The following is a 23,010-nucleotide window of genomic DNA, read 5'->3' as shown; positions in this document are numbered from 1 at the left end:
TTATTATTATTATGTGGGAGGATTGTCTGCCAGAGCAGTGGGAAAGAGAGAGAGAGAGAAACTCCTCTATTCAAGTAGCGCCATGGGATTTTTAAAAGGTGCAGATGGCACCTGGGTTTAACTGTATTTTGTGATGCGCTTCAGATGTCCTACCCGCAGTACGAGTGTTATATAAATCATTATGTTGTGTTTTAATCGGCAGGGAGGGGACACTGAGAATCAATTTCATTTCATCTCTTTTGAAGATCTTTTTTTAAAATTAATTTCACATGTTCCTGTACAAAACACTGCCTTCACTTCTATCAGTTATACTTTGCAAAGTGTTTTTGAAATGCTTATTTTGTAACCTGAAAGGCATCGTGTAAATTCAGGTTATTATTATTCATTGTTTTCGAAAGGAAATCTGTTTCCAGGAGTCTTATCTTCCAAGAGCACAATAATGCTGATTTGCCCATCATCGCCTGCATCTCAAGATGCAAAGAATATTCTGGAACCTCGCTCTCTCACTCTTCCCTCCGGTTTCCTAGGGGAAAAAATTGTGCCAAGATTTCGCAGGTTTTATTTAAAATGCATAATGCACATTTTTTTTTACCAATTTTCATAAAACCTCAAAATCAAAGGCTGGAGGGAGGAGAAATGAGAGCGAGTTGAGATAGCAACATAAATTTCTGGAAACACAGCAACGCCAGAAAGAGAAAAACAAAAGGTTATTTTAGGCGAAGCCTTCAAAAGAAATCCATATTGTTTAAATCACGCTTGAAACATTAACCTAATTTTCTGTGTCAGACAGATGCGGACTGACCCGCTGTGCAAATCCAGAGATTCTCTGCCATTTCAGATATCCAGTTTTGCTCTGGATGGGCCACAGCCATTGTTGACTGTGGATGTCGCTGCCTCGAGCGATTAAGACAGAACACAGCAGCGCTCATTAGCAATAACTCCGGCATCGTCTCCACTGGCGGTCACTGTGTCGTGTTTTAATACGGGGGGTGGGGGGGGGGGTCGAGTGGGTGATCGCTCCTGGATGGTGGATGGTCCCTAAATACCACCATGACTGTGTGTGTGTGTGTGTGGGGGGGGGGGGGGGAAGGGGGGCCATGCTGTGCGCAAAGCACACAGTCACTACACTTTACAGTGAAGCACTTAGAGACGCCCCAACCACGTGACGAGGCGCTGTATCAAATGCGAGGATTATTTACTTCACCATCATCACCATCACCACCATTCCCCCCCCCAACCCCCCAACCCCCCCCCACACACATACATACACACACACACACACACAGGATTGATGCTGAGATACCCAATTTAGGGTCCCGCCCCTGTTCGTTGCGGCGATTGGCTCGGCGAGCTGTCCATCAAGCGCCCTGTCCGGCGCTGTCCAATAGCGGCTCCTGGAGGGGGCGGGTGTCAGCGAGGCCGCGCTGTGGCTTGTGATTGGCGCGCGCGGGTGTCGATCAGGACGCCCGGCACCGCCCCTGTTACGTCATCACAGCGGCGCCCGGGTATGAAGAGCGCGCGGGCGCGAGAGGCGCCTCTTCCGGTCCGTGTCGCTGTCACTTCACCTCAACGCCGAGACCCGGAGCCGCTTCAGAGCCCCATATGGCGAACCCCAACCCCCGGGTCTTCTTCGACATCAGCATCGATGGCAAAAGCGCCGGTCGCATCGTGATGGAGGTGAGGAGCCGCCGGGGGGCGAGGCTCCCGGTGCAACCCCCACCCCTCCCCCCCCCCCCCCCCCGGGGGATGGCGGTTGATATGGCGGCCGCTGGGCACCCATTTTGCCCGCGGGGCGAAGTCTCTCTCCCTTCCCTCACTCTCCCCCTCCCTCACTCTCCCCCCTCCCTCACTCTCCCCCCCCTCACTCTCCCCCCTTTCCTCACTCTCCCCCTCCCTCACTCTCCCCCTCCCTCACTCCCTCCCTCCCCTCACTCTCCCCCTCCCTCACTCTCCCCCCCCCCCCCCCCCCCCCCCCCCCCCCCCCCCCCCCCCCCCCCCCCCCCCCCCCCCCCCCCCCCCCCCCCCCCCCCCCCCCCTCACTCTCCACCCCACTACCTCACTCCCTCTGGCATCCATACATAATAATAATTTGGTCACTTCAATCCACGACCGTCTGTCTGTTTGTGAGACGCTGCTGAGCACAATCGGCTGTCGCGTTTCCCCACAAAACACACAGTCACTTCACTTGAAAGTGTCTCCTGTGAAAAGCGCTTTGAGACGTCTCAGTGATGAGGCGCTGTGTCAACTGCGAGGATTTTTATTATTAACTCCTGTAGAGGAGACAACCAGTAATATTGGTGTTTGGATGACTTTGGGTTACATATGGGTTTTAATTTCTGACAAACTCTGCTTTCACTAACGTCCATTTTTTTCTTTCCTTTGCTCTCCTCCCCCACACCCCCCACTCTCTTGACCCCCCCCTTACTCTCTCTTCCCCCCCCCATCCTCACTTTCAGCTGAGGAAAGATGTGGTGCCAAAGACTGCAGGTATGAGCTCATCTTTTATACAATAAATTGCTGCTTGGGGCACTAGGAGGTCCTACTTTTGTTGTCCTGACGAGAATAATTGGTAAGTGATACGCCAGGATGTCTGACTGACTGTTGAATAAATTAAGTTGGCAGCTTCTGTTCAGTTAGTGGTTAGACCGAACAGTCAGCACGATTGCTGCAGTGCAGACTGTTCAGGGACAATGAGGTAGCCATCCCCTCCAGCAATTTCTTTTGAATGCAGAGATTGTGTTTAGCACTACAGTGGCTATTTGGTGTTGCATCAAAATAGCCAAACTAATTCAGATGGGATCAAAATTCACACCCAATTTCTTTGTGGATGACAGCTACCATACAGCGTATGTCTTTATTTAATGTGCTTCTGTTATCTACACATTATGCTGTTTGACAACATTTCAGACCATGTATTTTACTGCTAAGTCAGTCCAACTCTGTACTTGATCATGTTTCACATGGCTATCCAGATTACACTGGAACAGGAAGCGTACTGGGAGATTGGGAGTGCACTGTATTATCTGTGAAGCAGATGCACAATGTTTTACTTGTTCCTTTTTTTGCTTTTCAGAGAATTTCCGTGTCCTGTGCACCAAGGAGCCAGGATCTGGTTTTAAAGGATCCAAATTCCACCGAATAATTCCTCAGTTTATGTGCCAGGTTAGTGACCCTGACTTCCAGTATGTGACCTGCACTTATGACTGTATTTCTATAGAAATTGTGATATATCAAATGCTGGATTTATCTTGACCAATGGGAACAATAGTGTATTTACGTACAATTGTCTGAAGGTATTTCGTTTCGTCCTGTTCTTTTTTTAAAAAAAATTCCCCAGGCCATTCAGCCCCTTGAGCCTCTTTTGCCGTTCTGTTAGATCATGGTTGTACCTCATCCCCAATTACCTGCCTTTGCCCCATTGTATCCGGCAAATGTACAACTTGTATTAACTGGGCCAGTCTTGAAATTGACTTGACAAGAAATGTGTTAACATATTTCATAACGGGCAGTTCTAGGAGTGTTCTACAGTGTTATTTTGCTATGGTGTTTTCGGTCTGTGCATTGCTCCATCTTTAGTGTTACAATTTGTTTTACAGGGTGGTGATTTCACAAACCACAATGGCACCGGTGGCAGGTCCATCTATGGGGGCAAATTTCAAGATGAGAACTTCACTCTCCAACACACTGGATCGGGTAAAGAACATCTTTCCTGTTAGCTTTAAAGCATCTAGCCATTCAATAGCCACTTCAATATATAGCAAACCACAGAAGGAGGGGTGTTTCCATTAGGTGGTAAATGTCCTGGGATTAATGTGAATTTTTTTAAACTTCTTTAAATTTATGGAGCTAATGTGATCTGACATCCAGGAGTGCTTGGCGGTGCAGAGTGCTTGACATTGGCGGAGCATGATGCTGAGAAGGGTGACCATAGGGGGCAAGGCAGAGGAATAGAGGAAGCGTGTTCCAGAGTTTTGGGGCATAGTGTCTGAAAGCACAGCCACCAATGTTGATTCTTAGCTTTAGCTTAATTTGATCAAATGGATTGTTTGTTGTCAAATACTCTGAGCTGATGTCTTTTCATCTGCTGCCTGTCCCCTCTGCATCACCCTGCAAAGTGTCTGCGCTCTCTCCAACAAAGCCCTCACTGTCCACGATCTCATTGTCATCAACCATTGCTGTCCTCTCCCTCACTGAAATCTGCTTCATCCTAGGTGACAGCTCCCCTGTCACCATGGTCATCTCACCTGGTCACACCTGCTGTGCTGTGGCTCTCATCTCCAGATCGTCAAGTCCCCTTACTCTGCTGTATAAGCAGTGTTTTTGTCTTCCTCTCACAGGTATTCTGTCCATGGCCAATGCTGGACCAAACACAAATGGCTCACAGTTTTTCATCTGTACCGCTAAGACTGCATGGTAAGGATTCTCACCTTTTCCAACTTGAGATACCTTATTGGTTGTGCTATCTTGTGTGAGTCTGTAGTGGAGGAGACCACCTTAATGCAAGTAGACTGCAGCTAAAGTGGGGGGGGGGGGGGCAAGGAGAAATAACATCTGAAAGGATGAGGTGAGACAATGGGCTTAGCATAGGGAAGATGCTTGGACACGTTTCCTTAGTTCACACACACGCACCTCTGTTTACCTAGCAGTAAGTAGGAGCCTGGTTGTTGGTCGATTGGCAGATTGCTTTCAGGGGGTAATAATCTTTTAGGAAAAAGAATTGTACAGTGCCTACAAAATATACAGTCACTTCACTTTACAGTGTATCCTGCGAAGCGCTTTCAGACGTCTCAACGGCATGATAAGGCGCTGTATCAAATGCGAGGATTATTATTAAAAATGTAAATTATCTGGTTTCCTTCCAGGTTGGATGGGAAGCATGTGGTGTTTGGGAAAGTTGTTGAAGGCATGCAGGTGGTCCAAAAAATGGATGGTTGCGGGATGAAAGATGGGCATCCCAAAGTTGAAGTTATGATTGCCGACTGTGGGGAGCTGCCCTGAACATTCCTGTAAGGAACGGCTGATCATGTAAACCGCCACCACCAGCAGCTGCAGCTGATGGCCAGCATGTGTGTGTTTCCCCCCCCCCCCACTTCTGTTCCGTGTTTGGTATGTTACTATGAATCCAGTTAAACTGCAGAAGGATTCACTGAAAGAACATTGTTAAATAAAGTACTGTACTGTCCAACTTGGATTCCTTGTCTTCTGTTCGGCTGTGACCAGTGAGGTGACGGGCGGCTGCCCTTTTCTGGGTGAGCCTCAGGTGTCCGACACATGTGGAAACCCATCATTTTCAATCTACGACTGTTTGTGGGACATTGCTGTGCGCAATTGGCTGCCGCGTTCACCCACAAATATACAGTCAATTCACTTTACAGTGTGTTGTGTGAAGCACTTTGGGACGTCCTCCCGACGTGAAAAGCGCTATATCAAATGCAAGGATTATTATTATTATTATCACCATCCAACCCAGAAAGTTCAAAGTGCTGACGAGGGGCTTAAACTTCCATCCCCTGTGACAACAGTGACCGACCCTCTGAGTGAGAGGACCGAGCGCCTCTTTCTTTTATACCCGCCCCTGTGGCAGCACCGCCTCCTCGGGGGCCGCCGCGCTCCTCTGAGTGGCTGCAGCCGCTGTCAATCACCGGATCCCGCGGTGGGCGGCGGTCACCGCGAGGCATGTCGGGAGTTGTAGTTCCCCGCCGCGGGGGACCCTGGGAGATGTGGTGGTTCCCGCCGCGCCCGGGGCGCGTGCGCAGTCGTCGGGGCCCTCGCCGGCCGCCCGCTTGGAGATGCGGCGCTGGTTGTGGGAGCCGAGCCCGCGGCCTCGCGGGGCCTAGGCCTCCCTCCCTCCCTCCCTCCCCTCGCGTCCATGTGAGCGGGGGAGCGGCCTCTGCCGTGCGGCGGGAACAGGCTCCGGGCGGGGCGTCAGGCCTCGGCCTCGGTTGCGGCTGCGGTTGGTTCCCTGTGGAGCGGGAGCCTCGGGTCCAATGACCGCCTGGGTCCTGCTGCCTGTCAGCCTGTCCGCCTTCTCCATCACAGGGATATGGGTGGTGTGAGTACCGCTCCCGACCTCTCTCTGTCCCCCCACCCACCCCCAGGCTTTCCCCCCAAGCGCTCTGAGGCGCTACTCTGCCTGAGGGACGCTATATACATACAAGTTGTTGTTGTCCGTCTCCACTCTCCATTTCCCCCTCATCCCAACCCCTATTACCTCCATTTCCCCCTCATCGCAACCCCTATTCCCCCCATTTCCCCCTCATCCCAACCCCTATTCCCCCCATTTCCCCCTCATCCCAACCCCTATTCCCCCATTTCCCCCTCATCCCAACCCCTATTCCCCCATTTCCCCCTCATCCCAACCCCTATTCCCCCCATTTCCCCCTCATCCCAACCCCTATTCCCCCCATTTCCCCCTCATCCCAACCCCTATTCCCCCCATTTCCCCCTCATCCCAACCCCTATTCCCCCCCATTTCCCCCTCATCGCAACCCCTATTCCCCCCATTTCCCCCTCATCGCAACCCCTATTCCCCCCATTTCCCCCTCATCGCAACCCCTATTCCCCCCATTTCCCCCCTCATCCCAACCTCTATTCCCCACGTTTCCCCCCTCATCCCGATCCCCTTTTGCCCGCTTTCCCTGGTCGTTTTCTTCTCCTGTTTCTATCCCGATGTTATTACTCTTCGCGCCTGATCCCAGCTCCTTCCTTTGAAATCGTTCCCTGCTTTTTTGTTCTTCTCCTTGTAAACCTTTCTCCGGCTTTTGACCGTCTCCACCACCCGCTGCGAACAAGGAGCAAAGCCTTTACTCTCCGGAGTTTTAGAGGAACGTGTTCCGGTGTCAGCCCGGCTCAGTCGGCAGCACTTTCTGGGTGTGTCTGACACCCGCAGAAAACCATCACTTGTTGCTTAAGTCTCTCCCCACCCAAACTGAGAATTCCACACCTCCGACCTACACCTGGAGATCCCAGAGAGAGATTGTTGGGATGGAACTCTCTCTCTCGTCTGTTTTACCTTATCCCAGAAAGTATTAATAATAATAATAATCCTTGCGTTCGATACAGCGCTTCATCACGTCTTCGAGACGTCTCAAAGCGCTTCACGGGATACACTGCAAAACGCATTGACTGGATATTTTGTGGGTGAAACACATGTTGGCGAGAGCCAAGGCTTTGGGGGTGGGGAGCCCAGAGTGTGCGTTGTGGGTAACTGCTGGAGTCTAACCAGCTAAACTCACATAGCTTAGCCATTGAGAGCGCTGCCTGGCCAAGCTTTCCTGCTGCTTGTCCAACAAGGACCGCCCTACCGACCAGTGAGAGGGGAAGAGAGGAAGTGCCGGGAATGAAAGGATTGAGATGGGTTGTGTTATTCACACCATGTTTTATTGTTGCAGATACGCTATGGCAGTGATGAACCATCATGTCTGTCCTGTAGGAAACTGGTAAAGAAAATCCCATTTCTACTGTTCTTATTGGTGATGCTTCAGGTCTATGTGAGGAACGTAGGAATGGGAGGAGGCCATTCAGCCCCTCAAGCCTGTTCCGCCATTCTGTAAGATCATGGCTGATCTGTACCTCAACTCCAATTACCTGCCTTTGCCCCATTGATACCCTGACCTAACAAACATCCATCCACCCACTTCAGTCTAGAAAATTTCAATTGATCCACCATCCACAGCCCTTTGGGGGAGAGAGAAGGTTCAAGATTCCCACTGGCTTTCGTGTGGAAAAACTCCCTGATTTCACTCCTAAATGGCCCGGTTCTAATGTTCAGATGATGCCCCTCTTGTTCTGGGACGGGGCATAATCTTAATATTGGAGCTCAGACATTTAGGTGTCCTGTCCGTACCTCAGGTCACAAGTATGGCTCGGTCTCAATAAAGTTTATTATTATTTTTATAAGGGGTGGCACGGACAGACGGAGGGAGGGATGGGGGGTGGGTATGTAGGGACCCAGTGTCTGTCCTGTGTTGATTTCCGGTGGAACTTTCTCATGTTTTTCTTTTCTGCCGAAGGTTCTACAACGAGTCCTGCCCTGAGGACACCTCCAAACATGGTTACCCCAAAACCTGCTGCACCGTCCAGGACATCCCGCTGGTCAGGTAGGGTTCAAACTCTTTGTCCTGACCTTCAAACCCTTCCTCAGCCTTGCTGCTCCTCCTCCTCCTCTTCCTGTGTCCTGCTAACTCTATACCAGCCAATCTGCTCCCTCCTCACAGCGGGCTCCAATCCTCTCCACGTACCCCACCGTTAGCGGTCGGGCCTTCACCCTCTCATTCCCCATCCATTGGAACGCCATCCCACAAATCCTCCACCTTTCCTCCTTCAGGGCCCTTCTTAAGACTCTCCTCTTCGACCGTGTCTTCGGTCACCCACTTAACCCCACCCTCCCTGCTTTCCACCCCTCTTGATCCCAATCCCCAGTTCAGGTCCAAATCCCTGACTGTCCACAGCCTTGACACATCCTCCTGATGTGAAAGGCGCTGTATCAAATGTAAGTCTTACGATTGTTATTATTATTATCTCAATCTAACATGAGCCGCTGTTCTTTTATTACAGTAAATGTGGCTCGTCTCCGCCTGAAAGCTGTCTCTTCAGTTTGATTGGCAACGTGGGTGCTTTTATGGGTAAGTTTCCTTTTCTCAGTATTCCTGTCTCTTGGATCTTGGATTGTTGGCCAGGAGAACCCGCCTTCTCTTTTGGAGTCGTGACGTGGGATCCACTTAATCAGGCTTCGATGGGAACTCGGTTTCACTGTATTGCCTCAGATTGTCAGCTTAGACTATATAAATCATGACATTGGGGCTTCAACCCACAATCTTTTGACTCTGGATGCAAGAATGCTGTATTATCAGAGACACCATCCTTCGGAGGAGACGTTAAACCTCACTCACTCCCCGTCTGTGCCCTGTTCGGGTGGGTGTTAAAGATCTCCCACCGCGGGGCTGTTGGGAAAAGAGAAGGGAGTTTCTCTCTCTCTCCCGGGGTCCTGGCCGACAATCCCCCAGATAAAATAGTTCACTCACTTCACGGCTGTTTGTGGGGACGTCATTGTGCGCAAACCGGACAAAAAAACAAAACGGTTTTGCCCACAAAAACACACAGTCACTACACGTAGCTGTGAAGAACTTTGAGACTTCTCAACGAGGAGAGTGTTGGGGTCGTTAGAGTTGCGGGGGGCAGATACAGTGGGGTGAGGGGTGGGGGTGATAGAAGGGGGGAGTTACAGTCGTGACGAGGTTTAATTCCTGGCTTGTGGTTGTTATACCCAGTGGTCGTGATCTGTGTCCTTCGCTACGGGCAGATCATGGAGAGGTGTCGGTCGACGTGGATCAACACGGCCGCCCTGGTGACCGGCCTCATCAACGCCGTGGGGCTCGTCATGGTTGGTAACTTCCAGGTAATAACAGGACCTGCTGTGATGCTACTCACTGACTGACTCACACATGGCAGGCCAGCACATTAACACGCTCTCGTCTCTTGAGTCAGTGCCTTGAGACATGAAAGGCGCTCCACAAATGTCATTTGTTGTTGTTGAGTCAGGAGGTTGTGGGTTGAATTATTGGCTTTGAGCTCACAGTCCAGGCTGTCGCTCCAATGCAGCGCTGGTGGGGGAAAGAGAGAGAGGGAACCGCATTGTCAGAGACGCTGTCCTTCAGATGAAATGTTAAACCTCATTGTGTAAATGCAAGTTGTTCTTGAGCGCATGTCTCGGGCATTCAGTTTCTGTGCTGTGTTATAGCAGCCAGTGTATAAGGGTGTCTGTTATAGCATCAGGTGTATATGAGGCTGTGTGTCACTCAGTCTCTCCCACTTGCCCAGGTGGACCATGCTAAGAGCCTGCACTATATTGGAGCTGGGGTGGCCTTTCCTGCGGGGATGGTGTTTGTCTGTTTGCAGTGTCTCCTCACCTACAGAGCAGCAACCTCTCTCCTACACCAGTGGCTGGGACACACCAGAGTGGCCCTCACCACAGTGGCCTTAATCTCCTTGGTTCTCAGTATCCTTCTCTCTGGCCAGCCAGCAACTACAGCCTGTGTGTGTGTGAGAGAGAGAGAGTGACCTGGACTGTGGTTGTGTATCCCTGGGTGTGTTCGTCCCTGTTTCTGTCCATATACCTGTGTGTGTGTATGCGAGCGCATTTGGTCTGTGTGTGTGTGTGGGCAGTTGGATGGCTCCTGGTTTGTCTGTATGTATATTTGTGGCGTGTGTTGTGTATATGTGTCCCTTTCTCTGTAAAGCTTGTGTGTGATGGACTGCTGCACTGAGCACAAGTTGGCACCAGCCCAGATTAGGGTTAGTGTTGAGCTCTCCGACCCTCAGTGCCATTCCCAGCCTCATACTGGGACCCAGTCAGCAGCCCAGCATCGGGCTGTGCTTCAGTCCCCTGAACAATGTGAGCCAGGGCCACACCACAGCTGCCTGAGGCTAAACATTGCCGGCATTGATGCCTCTCACATCACATGGCAGAATAGACCAGCTGCGGACAGCCACCATCTCCTGTCAGAGATAACAGGCACCGGGGGAAGAGGGTGTCTGCGGAATCCTTGCCTCGCAAGCGAGAGGACACGGGTTTGATTGGATTCCCGGGCAGGTCAGGGTGAAACCTTAGTTTCTGTTTACGTAGCAGTGAGTAGGAACCTACTTGTTAGTGGATTGGCGGATCACTTTCCCGAGGTAATAACTCCTCCCAAACAATAATAATGACAATAATCTGGTCACTCAATCCACCATTTGTGGGACGCTGCTGTACGCAACTGGCTGTCTGAGTTTCACCCACCAAACACACGCTTTGAGACATCTCAACGACGTGATAAGATGGTATTTCAAATGCAAGGAGTGTTATTATTATTATATTGTTATATCAAGGCCAGAATGATATACTGTAGGTTAGGTTGTCAGAGGAATCGGGTCAGTGATGTGCTTTGGCAGGGAATCAGTGGCACATTTACTGATGTCAGTGCTGAGCTATTGACGCTGACAATTGGCAGATTATTATTACTATAAAACTCAAATTGTTGCTGTTGGGTTGCTCTGTATGAGGGGGGGGCTATATAAACTTGAGCAGCAGCAGTAGTAGTTGTCGTTATTTCCTTAACGCTGTGACCAGGTGGAATCTTCTTCATTAACGAGAGCCCAGTTTACCAGCACGCGGCTGCCGTGTGTGAGTGGATCTACACGGTTGACATTCTGGTGTTTTATGGCAGCTTCTCCTTCGAGTTCGGCTCTGTCAGCGGCGACACGGTGCTGGCTGTGCTGGGGCGAGGAGGGGTCCCGGGCCTGGGTGGGGGGGGCTTGGGCAAGGCAGCCAAATCCCCAGGCAGCGGCACCTCCTCCCATCTCCACAGTAACCCGGAGAGCATCGCCATGATCTAATGTCTGGTCAGAGCGTCAGGTACAGTGTGTGTGACACAGGGGGTCTCAAACCCCTACCCTGGCCTGGGGTTCTGCAGGCACTCGCTGGTGTGTGAATCTCGGTGGTGTATTCTCGCCCCCATCCCACCCCCCCCACCATGGTAAATCACCAATGTCTCTGAAGCGCGGGTACATTTTGTGGGGTCAGTGTTTCAGGCTGTTACAGTGGATGGGAAAGTCCCTGGTTTGACCTGTTCCCCGGCCTGGAATATTACTGATCTCAGTCAGAGGGACGTTTCGCCCACAAAACACAGTCACTACACTTTACAGTATATTCCTGTGAAGCGCTTTGAGAAGTCTCAACGACATGATAAGGCGCTGTATCAAATGCAAGTATTATTACAGGGGTCCTCTACACCCCCCTGCCCCCCCCCCCCCCCCCCACACACATACACAAACACAGGCATAGACAGACACAGATGTACACACACACTAGTACACAAACACACATAGATGTACACACACTCTTATACACAGACACAGACATACATATATACACAGATGTACACACACTGGTTTACACACAGACAGATACAGGCATACACACGTGTATACACACACACACACACACACACACAGGCCCCACTGGAGAGTGTTGTTTCTGATCCACCTCCTGAGGCTTCTGTTCAAAAGCAAATGTTTTGTTTTACACCCTTTGTTCTGCCTTTTTGTATTCAAATGATATTTGAGAAAATGTCCTTATTTATTGCGGATCTGGTGCTTTCAGAAGAAACATGACGTGATGGGAGTAGCGTGCGCTGGGGGCAGGGGGGCACACGCTGCTCCAGGGTCTCTGATAACTCAGTCTCTATTGCGGAGGTTTCCCAAGTTCCTTCCCAGACCAGTAACACTAACACTGGGGGCCGGGCTGGGGGAGGGGAGGAATACCAATGACCAGTGTCAAACCCTCAGAGGGAACGCGAGATGAGAACAGGTTATTTTCCAAATTTTGTAGCTAACTTGGCAACCAGCTTTTACATTTAAATGCATTATTATTATAAATATCCCTCGACACTCAGAGCTCACAGTCCAGGCTGACACTCCAGTGCAGCGCTGGGGGATGGTGGGGGGGAAAGAGAGCGAGGGAAAGCATGTGTTGTCAGGTAAGACGTTAAACCGAGGTCCCGTCTGTGCCAGTTAAAGACCCCACTCCCACAACGTTACTGGAAAAGAGAAGAGTTTCTCTCTCGCTCTCTCATCGGTGTCCTGACTGAATGTGCGGTGAGTGCAACTGCCTCTGAAACAAACAGCAGCCACAGCCTTGGACAGTCAGTGTAAAGTAAAAGCTTTGGGTGTTGTGATGTGATTTAACGGCTTTAACAATGCAAGTGTCTGTAGGATAACCATATCACATCTCAACTGGCAAGTTACGCAGTTTTTACTGGTTAGACTCCAGCAGTTACCCCGACACACACTCTGGGCTCACCCCCCCAGGAATTTTCACGTAGCTGCCGGTCTGGTTTTGGAGACTTTAAGCACAGTGACGGATTTCTGCGTGTGTCAAGACACCCGCTGACCTAATACAAACCCTGGGTGGCTGCTGTGCATTTTAAGCCTGGATTCTGTGTCCTAACCAGTGGGTTTTTATACACACCTTTGTGGCACGTCATTGCCCACAGACGTAACAGAAAATGTCTTGCAGCCTTGGGTTTTTTCTACGGTTTTTTACATTTATTTTTTTAAAGGGCAGTTTTTGTCTGTCTCCTGTAGATGTTTTTTAACATTTCATTCACACTGTGGCTCAGCAATAAAACAGATGTCTGGGCTGTGTTAATAACTGCGGGATTGTTTTCTTTGTTTCCCCGACCGACCGCGGAATCGGGACTGGATGCGGTTTAATTCACGTTGCGCTCGATTCCTTTTTTTTAAAAAAATATTTTAAAAAATAAACTTTTTTATTTAAAAAAAACACAAAAACAAAACCGAAGTGTTTTAATACCCTCTGTGTATTATTGTCTGCCTTCCTGTCAGGTCACAGGAACAGACCGTTCCACAAAGATTAAGCAGGGAGTTCGCCCGACGCTGGTTTCCATTTGGTTTTATCTGGTTAAACTCCAGCAGTTACCCCAACGCACACACTGAGCTTCCAAACAGAGCCAAGCCTAATACTCTCCAGGATTAGGTAAGATTAGCAAAACCTGAGGCGAGTTTCCTTACTCCGCACACACCCACACACCTCTGTTTACCTTAGCAGTAATAGGAACCCGCTTGTTAGTCGATTGGTGGATCGCTTTTCCAGGGATAAAAAAAAATTACTATAATAATTCGGTCACTCAATCATGTTTGTGGGGACGCTGCTGTGCGTAATTGGCTGCCACGTTTCACCCACAAAATATACAGTCACTACACTTTACAGTGTATCCTGTGAAGCGCTTTAAGGATAATTATTAACTGGGATGAGGGAGGGAGGCCACCGCCCTCTAGTGGCACAATAGCAACACTACACAAGCACATCTCTCCCTCAGTTCAATTACATTTGTTAACAATTCCTCCCACAAATCGGTCACATAGCTGTCACCCCCACACCCCACACCCCCACCCCGCCCCAGCTTCGGTGCAAACCTTGGACTGTCCAGTACCTTGGTACGCCCTCCTGACTTGATACGCCGTAATGTATAAGTGTAAATGTGCATTGTATTGTTTGTGCGCAAATTGGCTGCCTCCTCGGCCATTCCTTTAGTTATCTTTCCCCCTCCCCCATCTCCCTCGCCCCCCCACCCCCAGCTCAGGTATCGAGCCAGGTTTGTTAAGCGCTTTGGGACGTCCTGAGCTCTCATGTGAAAATGCAGATGTGCATTTGTTTTGTCATAACAATGTTTGCAGGTTTCTAACGTACAAAAAGCTGAAGGGCAAAGCCTCCCCCCCCCCCCCCCCCCGGTAGGAATTAACCCTCTGCCCCTGCTCCCTGTACCTGCAACACCAGACTGTTATAATACTGGGTGTCAGCCTGGCTCAGTCGCTCACTCTCTTACCTCGGAATCAGGAGGGTGCAGGTTCAATCGCCCACGGAGGGCACTTTGAGCTCAAAGTCTAGGCTGACTCTCCAGCAAAGCGCTGGTGGGAGAGGAAGAGAGTTGTCTCAGGTTGAGACGTTAAACATCACTCACTCCCTCGCCTGTGCCCTGTTCGGGTGGACGTTAAAAGATCTCCTGCGGTGCTGTTGGGAAAGAGAAGGAAGTTTATTTCTCTCTCCTGGTGTCCTGGCCGACAAGTCCGCAGATAAACTTGCTCATTCACGTGGCTGTTTGTGGGGACGTCACTGTGCGCAAATTGGCTGGCGCATTTGCCTACAAAATACATAATCACTACAAGTTACAGTAAAATCCTATGAAGTGCTTTGAGACGTCTCAACGACTCGAGAAGGCGCTGTATTAAATGTATGGTCTTTTTAAAAAAGGCAAGAGTACACAAGAGTTTCAGGTGATTACACAGATGCGTTTAATTCTGAAAGCGTTGAATAAAATCCATTAGTGACTTAGAACAGCAGCAACCGCTGATCCCAGGACAAGGAATCCTCTACAAACAGCAGCTTTTCTCCTGCTCTGGAATGTCTGAGTTTTAGTCTTTATTTGGAGGGGGGAGAGCAGGAGAAGGGAGGAGGGTGGGGGGGGGCGAGACTGAGGAAGAACAGACCATGTAGGGAGTGTTCCGGGCTCACTGTAAACCAGCTGCAATCTCCTGGCGCCCTCAGTCGATCACGTGTACATGGCATCGTGCAGGTTCTCCAGTCGATGCTGTTTTTGCTTTCTCCTCTCCTGTGAGACGTGAGGACAGACACAATCAGCTTTGTACTCGCTGGGGCTCAGGGCTGACACACACAGCGTTAGGCAACAACAACAACAACAACAACAAGATTCCATTTATAGAGCGCCTTTCACCTCAGGAGGACGTCCCAAGGCGCTGCACAGTTGGGTCATGACCCGAGCAGGGGGAAATGGTCAGGGTGAGGGAAAAAGAGAAAGGGCAATCACAGCACCGACTCTTATCAGGCGCAGCTAACTCTACAGCTGACATACAAAACCCCATCACCACACACAGACAGACACTACACTACAAAGTGACTAATCACGCTGTCAATGCCTGCAGGAGAGGAGGGAGGGACAGAGAAGCCACACACAGCTCACCCTCACCTTATCCCGTTTATATTCCTCGTATTCCTCACTGTCTGTGGGTAACTCCATCCGACACAGAGGGCAGGAATTAGTCTGAAACCAAACAACAATATTAATAATCCTCACATGAGGATGTCTGTAAGAGCTTCATAGGATTTACTGTAAAGTAGTTATAACAATCCTTGCATTTTATACAGCGCTTTATCAAGTCCTTGAGGCATCTCACAGAATATATATTATAAAGTGGATTGACTGTGTATTTTGTGAGCAAAACGCGGGTAACAAAAAAGCGCAGTGACTGTGCATTTTATACATTGAACGCAGCAACGTTAACGTCCACCTGAACAGGGCACAGACGGGGAGTGAGTGAGGTTTAAGGTCTTGCCCGACCACAGCAGAGGGACGTACCTTTCCCAGCCAGGGAACGATACACCCCGAGTGGAAGCAGTGCTCACAAGGCATTCGCTTCACTGTCTCCTCTTCCTCGAACTCCAGCAGACAAACCGGACACTTCAGGCCTCTGTCTGTGGGGAAAAACAGCAATGATCAGCACACAGTGCAGGGCCGACTCCCAGCACATACACACACCCGGGCCACAGGCGCTGGTCAGCACATACGAGGATTATTATTATTATTATTATTATTATTATTATCCTCAAAGCTCTTCACACACCGAGCCGGGCTGACACACACACGCACAGCCCACCTGCCTGTGCTGGAGACACGGCGATGCTGGGCAGGTTCTGAACGATGTCCTTTTTCGCGGGAGGCGGTAAGCGATGGTCCCAGTCGGACAGGTCCGCTGAGCCGAGGTCCACGTCCATTCCCGACAGCAAAGTCCTGGGAAGACACCACAACACACGGTAACAACACATTGTCCTCATCACTGCGTCAGAACCTCCGAGAGCTCTCCCCGGGACCCCTGAACCCCACCGTGAACCCTGAACCCCACCGTAACCCCAGTCCTGACCCCCACCGACCTCACTGTGACCAGTGGCTCCCGTGATGGTCGTGGGTTCGGTTTCCCCCCACCCCGGGGGGGGGGTACCTTGTGGGGGGGGGGGGAGGTGCCGGGGGTGGGGGGCTGTGGGGGGGGTACCTTGCGGGGGCCTGGTGGGGGGTGCCGGGGGGGGAGGGGGTACCTCGCGAGCTGCAGGAGGCCGCTGTGTTGGGGCGGCGGCTCCACATTATGTTCGTCGAAGTAAGACGCCATCTTGTGTGGCGCCAACTTCCTCTCCCGCCGTCTGTAGCCCCAAATCCCGCGCAAAGATAGCGCACGAGTAGCCCCAATGTCACGCGTCCCTCTCCCCCTCTCGGGGGCAGCAGCGCTCTATTCCGCTTGTAGCCCCAAACCGCCCAAAAAGTAGCCCGATGTTGCTCACCGCCTCCCGCCAGGGGGCAGCAGGGAGCCTGGCTCGGTTGGGGGGGGCGGCGAGCCTGGGGGGGGTGAGCCTGGTCTGGGGTGGGGGAGCCTGGCCCGGGGTGGGGGGGGGGAGCCTGGCCTGGGTGGGGGGGGAGCCTGGCCGGGTGGGGGGGGGGGGAGCCTGGCCCGGGTGGGTGGGTGGGGGGAGCCTGGCCCGGGGTGGGGGGGGGCAGCCTGGCCCGGGGTGGGGGGGGGGGGGAGCCTGGCCCGGGGGGGGGGGGAGCCTGGCCCGGGGTGGGGGGGGGGGGGGAGCCTGGCCGGGGTGGGGGGTGGGGGGGGGGAGCCTGGCCCGGGGGGGGGGTGGGGGGGAGCCTGGCCCGGGGGGGGGGAGGGGGGGAATGCGGCCACTTTCTGTTCTCCATCTCCCGTTGGATGGGATTTCATCATCAAACTTCCTGATTACTAACATGACTTTCACTTCCTGCGCTCAGATTGCTCAATGCAGCGGATACCAGACAGCCAGGACCGCCCCCATAACAATAATAATAATAGTAATAATAGTAATCCTGGCGTTTGATATCGCCCCCCCCCATGTTATCCCATCTTCGAGACGTCTCAAAGCGCTTCGTAGGATATACTGTAAAGTGTAGTGACTGTGTATTTTGTGGGCCAAACAAAGTTCAAAGGTGTCAAGATAACAGGAAGCTGAGCATTGTTTGTGCTATTAATGTACCTGTTTCTCTTTACAGTAAGTTTGGGATGGTTCCTGGTGGATTTCCTGGCTGTGTTGGGATCCGCTTCCTGTGAGGATGCTGTTATCAGGGCGCTCATTTGTGACACGTGAGTCATACAATAATATATAATAATAATAATAATCCTGGCATTTGACACAACGCCTTATCGCGTCTTCGAGACGTCTCAAAGCGCTTCACACAATATACTGTGAAGTGTAGTGACTGTGTATTTTGTGTGCCAAACGCGGCAGCCAATTTGTGTGTGAAAAGGGCTTCGAGTGCCAAACCTCATCCCATCCACACACAGACACAGACGCACACAGACGCGCACACAGACCGACCGAGACACACACACAGACTCACAGAGACACAAACACACACACACTCCCGTCACCGCGCTTAAGCGTCTCCAAACCAGACTGAGAGTCCTGCGTGTGCCGCCCACACGTGGACATTCCCGAGTCTGGAATGCAATGTGGAATTATTAAATCTTTCACTGATGTCTCAAGAGCAACGAAAATCAACAGTCTGAGAGGGAGAGATCGCTCAGGCGATAGCCAGACAATGCCCCCCCTCCCCCCCACCCACCAACACACACACACACACAGAAAACTGGCTTTAAAATCCAGGCTTTGAAATCTCCGGCCCTCACCACGTCCCCACCATCAGCGGTCAGGCCTTCAGCCTCTCTGCCCCCACCCCCCTATCTCTCTCTCTCTCTCTCTGACACTATCTATGGTCAGGAAACCCAGCCCTGGTGATTTCCTGGTTTGAGGCCGGACGCTCAGATTATGTGAAATGAATGGAAAATGTCAATGAAACCATGTAGTGAGTGAGTGATTTAATCTGGGGGGGGGGGGGTGCGGGATTGTTAGCTAGGAAACCGGAGTGGGAGGGGGGGAGAGGGAGAGAGAGAAACTCATTTCTCTTCTCCAACAGCGTCGCGGGAGATCTTTAACGTTCACCTGAACAGACACAGAGAGGGGGCGGAGTGAGGTTTAACGTTTCATCCAAAGAGGACGGACAATGCGTCTCTCTCACTCTCTCTCTCTCTCTCTCCCCCCAGCGCTGCACTGGAACGTCAGCCTGGACTGTGAACGAATGAGTGAACGAGTGAGTGAACGAGTGAGTGAGTGAATGTAGAGTCAAAATATGTGAATAACGTTAAAACCTTTTATTATACAATTAATGTACAGGCAGTAAATCGCGCATAGTTTCCTGGGGTCACTGATGTGACTACACAAAGCTCCTTGAACATTCCAGATTTCTGGTGCAGTTCACAGGCTGTTAGTTTGCCACAAAGAGTTCCTCACTCTGTGGGTTAGAGGTTACTCCACACTGCAGGATGTGATTGTGGTCTATAACCGTCCCCTTCCCCCTCACACCCACACGCTCACAGACACGCACACACACACGCACTCACAGACACGCCCACACACACACACTCACACACACAGACACGCTCACACAGACACATAGGCACACACACACCCTCACACACACTCACAGAAACGCTCACGCTCACAGACACGCTCACACACACTCACACAGACACACTCGCACTCACACAGACACGTTCACACAGGCACACAAACTCACAGACATGCTCACACAGACATGTTCACACACACACACACACTCGAGAATATTTTTGCACCTCCAATTAGGGATTCCCAATTAAGGAATCGCTATCCCTGTAATAATCCTGGCATTTGACCCGGCGCCTTATCATGTCGTTGAGACGTCTCAAAGCGCTTCACAGGATACACTGTAAAATATAGTGATTGCACACAGCAACGTCCCACAAACAGTGGTGGATTGAGTGACCACATTATTATTATTATTTTTAAGATATTATTGCCCCCATTAAAGCGCTCTGCCAATCACCTAAACAGAGGAGACTCCAAGGATCACAGCAAATTATGCGCGTGGGGTGGGGGGGGGGTAGGCAATGTGGGGGGAGATTGCAATAAAGAGAAGCTAATTGAATCCTTTTAATTTTAACCCATATGACTGTGTCCATTCACATTGTCCAGACTGAGGCGGATGGATGTGTGTTAGGTCGGAGTATCAAGGGATACAGGGCAAAGGCGGGCAATTGGAGTTGAGGTACAGATCAGCCATGATCTAATATAAAGGCAGAACAAACTCGAGGGGCTGAATGGCCTCCTCCTGTTCCTATGTTCTTTTTCCAAACGGATTAAAGAGGCAGAAAGTGAAAGAGAGAGAGAGAGAGGAAGAGAGGGCGTGGCGGGGTAGAATGAGATACTAGAGAGGTGTGACCGGTTCTATTGTCTCTCTCTTTCTCTCTGTCTCTCGGGGTCTGTACCGTGTGTCAGCGTCACTGAGGGTGATGGGAACCACAGGGTGAGGTGTTGAGGAGATAGAGTGGGTTCCTGTGTCCCTCCCTTATCCCAGAGAGTAGGGCTCGCTCCCCACTCAGCCCCCAGAGGTGGGGCTCACTCCACCCTCAGTCCCCAGAGGGTGGGGCTCACTCCCCACTCTGCTCCCAGAGGTGGGGCTTACTCCCCCCTCAGCCCCCAGAAGGTGGGGCCCACTCTCGCTTCCCCTCACTTCCGTGGAGCTGGAATAAGAGGTGGGAGCTGATCCTCTGGGGATGCAGGTCCACAAGACGATGGCGAGGAGAATGATTGTCACAGTCACCAACACGATCCCCAAAATGATCTTGTATTTCCTGTTCTTGAATTTCTCCTGCTGGGCCACTTTGTGTGAGGTTTTCTGGAAAGTCTTTCCCTGAGGGGGAGACAGGGGCGTCAGAGAATATCTCTCTCTCTCTCTTATCCCCCGCACCCCTGTTACATCGGGGCTGGAGGAGAGAGAGAGAGAGAGGGAGCACAGAAAGAGGCCATTCGGCCCCTCATACCTGTGCCGGCTCTTTGAAAGGGAGAGAAAGATGAGAGAGAGAGAGGGAGAGAGAGAGAGAGAGAAAGAAAGAAAGAGAGAGAAGGAAAGAGAGAGGAGAAAGGAATCTTTCGCGTCTGGAGGATGTCTGCAGGACTTCAGTGTAAAGTGGAGTGACTGCGTGTTCTGTGGGCGAGGGAAGGAAAGAGAGAGAGAATGGGAAAAAGAGAATGGGAGAAAAGAGATCGAGAGAGAGGGAGGGAGTGTGCGTAGGTGCGTGAGAGAGAGAGAGAGACGAGAGCAAGGAGCGAGAGAGAGAGAACGAGATAGAGATCATCTACCGCTTCCTCCAGCACCGTCGCTCTGTCCTCGAGCACGGTCAGCTTCTCCTCCCGTTCCTTTATCTTCACCACGTTTCCGTGCATCAGATCCTTGATTTCCTCGGCCTCCGATTGAAGCTTCTGCAGGTCCTTGGAGCCGTTCTGCAGCAACGCAGTGATGGAGATTAGCAAATACAGACACTCCGAGACTTGTATGTATCTGTGTGTCAATTTGCGGCTCAGTCGCTCACGCTCACGCTCTCTCTCTCTCTCTCGCCTCCGGGTCAGGATTGAGCCCGCAGCCCCCCATTCCCCCCCACCACGAGAGCGCTGGGGGGAGAGAGAGAGAGAGAGAGAGAGAGAGCGCTGGGAGGACAGAGAGAGAGAGAGAATACTGGGGGGAGAGAGAGAGTGCTGGGGGGAGAGAGAGATCCACATTGTTGGAGACTCCATCTTTTGGAGGAGATGTTAACCCCCACACACTCCTCGTCTGTGCTCCGCTTGGGCGGGTGTTAAAGATCTCCCCCCGTGGGGCTGTCGGAGGAAACAGAAGGAAGTTTCTCTCTCTCTCTCTCCCCCCACCCCCACCCCCAACTGGTGTCCTGGCCCCCAGATTAAATCACTCGCTCGCTTCACGGCTGTTTGCGGGGATGTCACTGGGAGCGAACCGGCTGCCGGGTTTGCCCACAAAACACACAGTCACTACACTTTACAGTGAAATCCTGAATGTTATGACAACAATAAGGTGGATTTACACAGCGCGGCATCTCAGAGCCTTTTCTTACTCATGTGGAAGCCGTTAACCCTCCCTTCACTGCTGTACATTTGCTGGATTAGTTACTCTGCTATAACAGAGGGTCAGGGGCTGAGATGTGGCCTTTGTGAATGTTACTGTATAAACACTCAGCTGTGAACTCCGTTAACCGCTGTACAGGGGAAACTGGAACGAGTTACAACACAGAGAACAGCCAACAGCTCAACACACAATCAGAGAGAGAGAGCGAGAGAGACACACACACAGAGAAAAGTGCATCTCTGTTCTCCAAGCCCAATGTCTGTGTCTGTGTGTTGTTAACATGTCAGTCACTTTGCAAGTGTTTAACCTTCACGCTCACACTCAGCCGAGTTAAGGCAACATTTGAAGGTTTCACTTTCACATTCACGGTATGAAAATGTGGGTGAAACTTTGACCAAAGCCTCTGGTGGGGACGGGGTAACGAGGATAAGTTTGCTGGGCAGCCACAGAGTACAGTAAGAATAGAAGACACTCACCATATCTGCCCCTCTACAGCTCACAGCTGCTCTCAGTCTGTCTGTGGCTTGTATATCCTCCTCTTCCTTCCTGCTTTCCAGTCAAACCACCCCTTCCCTCCCTTTCACACCAAGTTTTCAGGAAGCTCCATCGCATTCTCAATTCTCTGTAATGCGTGCGGAGAGGAATTATAAACAGATTTGCTGATGTCTGGAGTCCTTTAGCGTAGCGGCCTCACAAGCGAGAGGACCTGGGTTTGATTCCCAGTCGCATCAGGTCAGGGCGAAACCTTAGACAAGTTTCCTTACTCCACAGACACACCTCTGTTTACCAGCAGCAAGTAGGAACCTGCTTGTTAGTCGATTGGTGGATCACTTTCCCGGGGGTAATAAACTCGATCTGCAGCTGTGGGACACTGCTGTGCACAAAAGACAGTCACCACACTTTACCGTATATTCTGTGAAATGCTTTGAGATGCCTCAAAGTCATAATAAGGAGGTCTATCCAATGTAAGGATTATTATTATCCAATATAAGGATTATTATTATTAATATTAATATTATCTTTCTCTGCCCCAGAACTTTGCCCTTTTTCAGTGGGTAAATATTGATTCTCCTCAGAGGTTGTGGGTTTGAGTCTCGCCCCCCCCCCCCCCACGTCAGGGCCTCTGAGCTCACAGTCCAGGCTGACGCTCCAGCCCAGCGCTGGGGGAAGAGAGAGAACGCTGGGGGGGAGAGGGAGAGAGAGAGAGAGCACTGGGGGGAGAGAGAGAGCACTGGGGGGAGAGGGAGAGAGAGAGAGAGCACTGGGGGGAGAGAGAGAGAGAGTGCTGCAATGTCGGAGACTCCGTCCTTTGGAGGAGATGTTAACCCTCACTTAAAGATGCTAAGATCTCCCCCCGCGGGGCTGTCGGAGGAAAGAGAAGGAAGTTCCTCACTCTCTCTCCCCTCTCCCC

At 51.3% G+C, this 23,010-nt stretch overlaps 4 protein-coding genes across 6 annotated transcripts; 2 read left to right on the top strand and 2 right to left on the bottom strand.

Annotated features, from left to right (window-relative positions):
* Positions 1-1,538: 1,538 nt before the first annotated feature.
* Positions 1,539-5,183, top strand: LOC103187813 (peptidyl-prolyl cis-trans isomerase-like). Its single transcript, NM_001292459.1, is given in 6 exon segments — positions 1,539-1,677; positions 2,457-2,487; positions 3,074-3,162; positions 3,597-3,693; positions 4,338-4,413; positions 4,863-5,183. Coding segments are annotated over 6 exon segments (504 nt in total). The 5' UTR covers positions 1,539-1,602; the 3' UTR covers positions 4,999-5,183.
* Positions 5,184-5,775: 592 nt separating this feature from the next.
* Positions 5,776-16,205, top strand: tmem150aa (transmembrane protein 150Aa). Of its 3 annotated transcripts, XM_007907472.2 has the most exons (8): positions 5,776-6,052; positions 7,392-7,439; positions 8,013-8,099; positions 8,557-8,624; positions 9,270-9,397; positions 9,820-9,997; positions 11,108-11,392; positions 13,384-13,438. In XM_007907472.2, exons 1-7 carry the CDS (start codon positions 5,988-5,990, stop codon positions 11,371-11,373), a joined length of 840 nt encoding a protein of 279 aa, XP_007905663.2. In that variant the 5' UTR covers positions 5,776-5,987; the 3' UTR covers positions 11,374-11,392; positions 13,384-13,438. The 3 variants fall into 3 exon arrangements, with proteins under 3 accessions (XP_007905663.2, XP_042200437.1, XP_007905662.2); XM_042344503.1 differs by lacking the exons at positions 9,820-9,997; positions 11,108-11,392 and adding an exon at positions 16,186-16,205 and having other exon boundaries at positions 13,384-13,534; XM_007907471.2 differs by lacking the exon at positions 13,384-13,438 and having other exon boundaries at positions 11,108-11,769.
* rnf181 (ring finger protein 181) lies at positions 14,827-16,857 on the bottom strand. Its single transcript, XM_042344504.1, has 5 exons — positions 16,667-16,857; positions 16,231-16,364; positions 15,933-16,048; positions 15,543-15,617; positions 14,827-15,167 (listed from the first exon to the last, which is right to left on the bottom strand). Exons 1-5 carry the CDS (start codon positions 16,735-16,737, stop codon positions 15,108-15,110), a joined length of 456 nt encoding a protein of 151 aa, XP_042200438.1. The 5' UTR covers positions 16,738-16,857; the 3' UTR covers positions 14,827-15,107.
* A 1,923-nt stretch (positions 16,858-18,780) lies between these two features.
* LOC103187810 lies at positions 18,781-22,347 on the bottom strand. Its single transcript, XM_007907470.2, has 3 exons — positions 22,076-22,347; positions 20,825-20,965; positions 18,781-20,375 (listed from the first exon to the last, which is right to left on the bottom strand). Exons 1-3 carry the CDS (start codon positions 22,076-22,078, stop codon positions 20,061-20,063), a joined length of 459 nt encoding a protein of 152 aa, XP_007905661.1. The 5' UTR covers positions 22,079-22,347; the 3' UTR covers positions 18,781-20,060.
* Between the last annotated feature and the right edge of the window lie 663 nt (positions 22,348-23,010).

This window comes from Callorhinchus milii, unplaced genomic scaffold, assembly GCF_018977255.1.
Source record: "Callorhinchus milii isolate IMCB2004 unplaced genomic scaffold, IMCB_Cmil_1.0 Scaffold28, whole genome shotgun sequence".
Lineage (NCBI taxonomy): Eukaryota > Metazoa > Chordata > Chondrichthyes > Chimaeriformes > Callorhinchidae > Callorhinchus > Callorhinchus milii.
Note: the sequence above shows the minus strand (reverse complement) of the source record. Positions and strands in the feature narration are given on the sequence as shown.

Coding starts and splice junctions, on each gene's coding strand:
- tmem150aa (XM_007907472.2), top strand. CDS start 5,988: ATGACCGCCTGGGTCCTGCTGCCTGTCAGCCTGTCCGCCTTCTCCATC. Junction 8,100..8,556: donor CAGGACATCCCGCTGGTCAG/GTAGGGTTCAAA, acceptor CTTTTATTACAG/TAAATGTGGCTCGTCTCCGC. Junction 9,398..9,819: donor TCATGGTTGGTAACTTCCAG/GTAATAACAGGA, acceptor CCACTTGCCCAG/GTGGACCATGCTAAGAGCCT.
- rnf181 (XM_042344504.1), bottom strand. CDS start 16,737: ATGGCGTCTTACTTCGACGAACATAATGTGGAGCCGCCGCCCCAACAC. Junction 16,365..16,666: donor GGCCTCCTGCAGCTCGCGAG/GTACCCCCTCCC, acceptor GTGTCTTCCCAG/GACTTTGCTGTCGGGAATGG. Junction 15,168..15,542: donor AGGAATATAAACGGGATAAG/GTGAGGGTGAGC, acceptor CACGTCTCACAG/GAGAGGAGAAAGCAAAAACA.
- LOC103187810 (XM_007907470.2), bottom strand. Junction 20,376..20,824: donor CGACGGTGCTGGAGGAAGCG/GTAGATGATCTC, acceptor TCTCCCCCTCAG/GGAAAGACTTTCCAGAAAAC.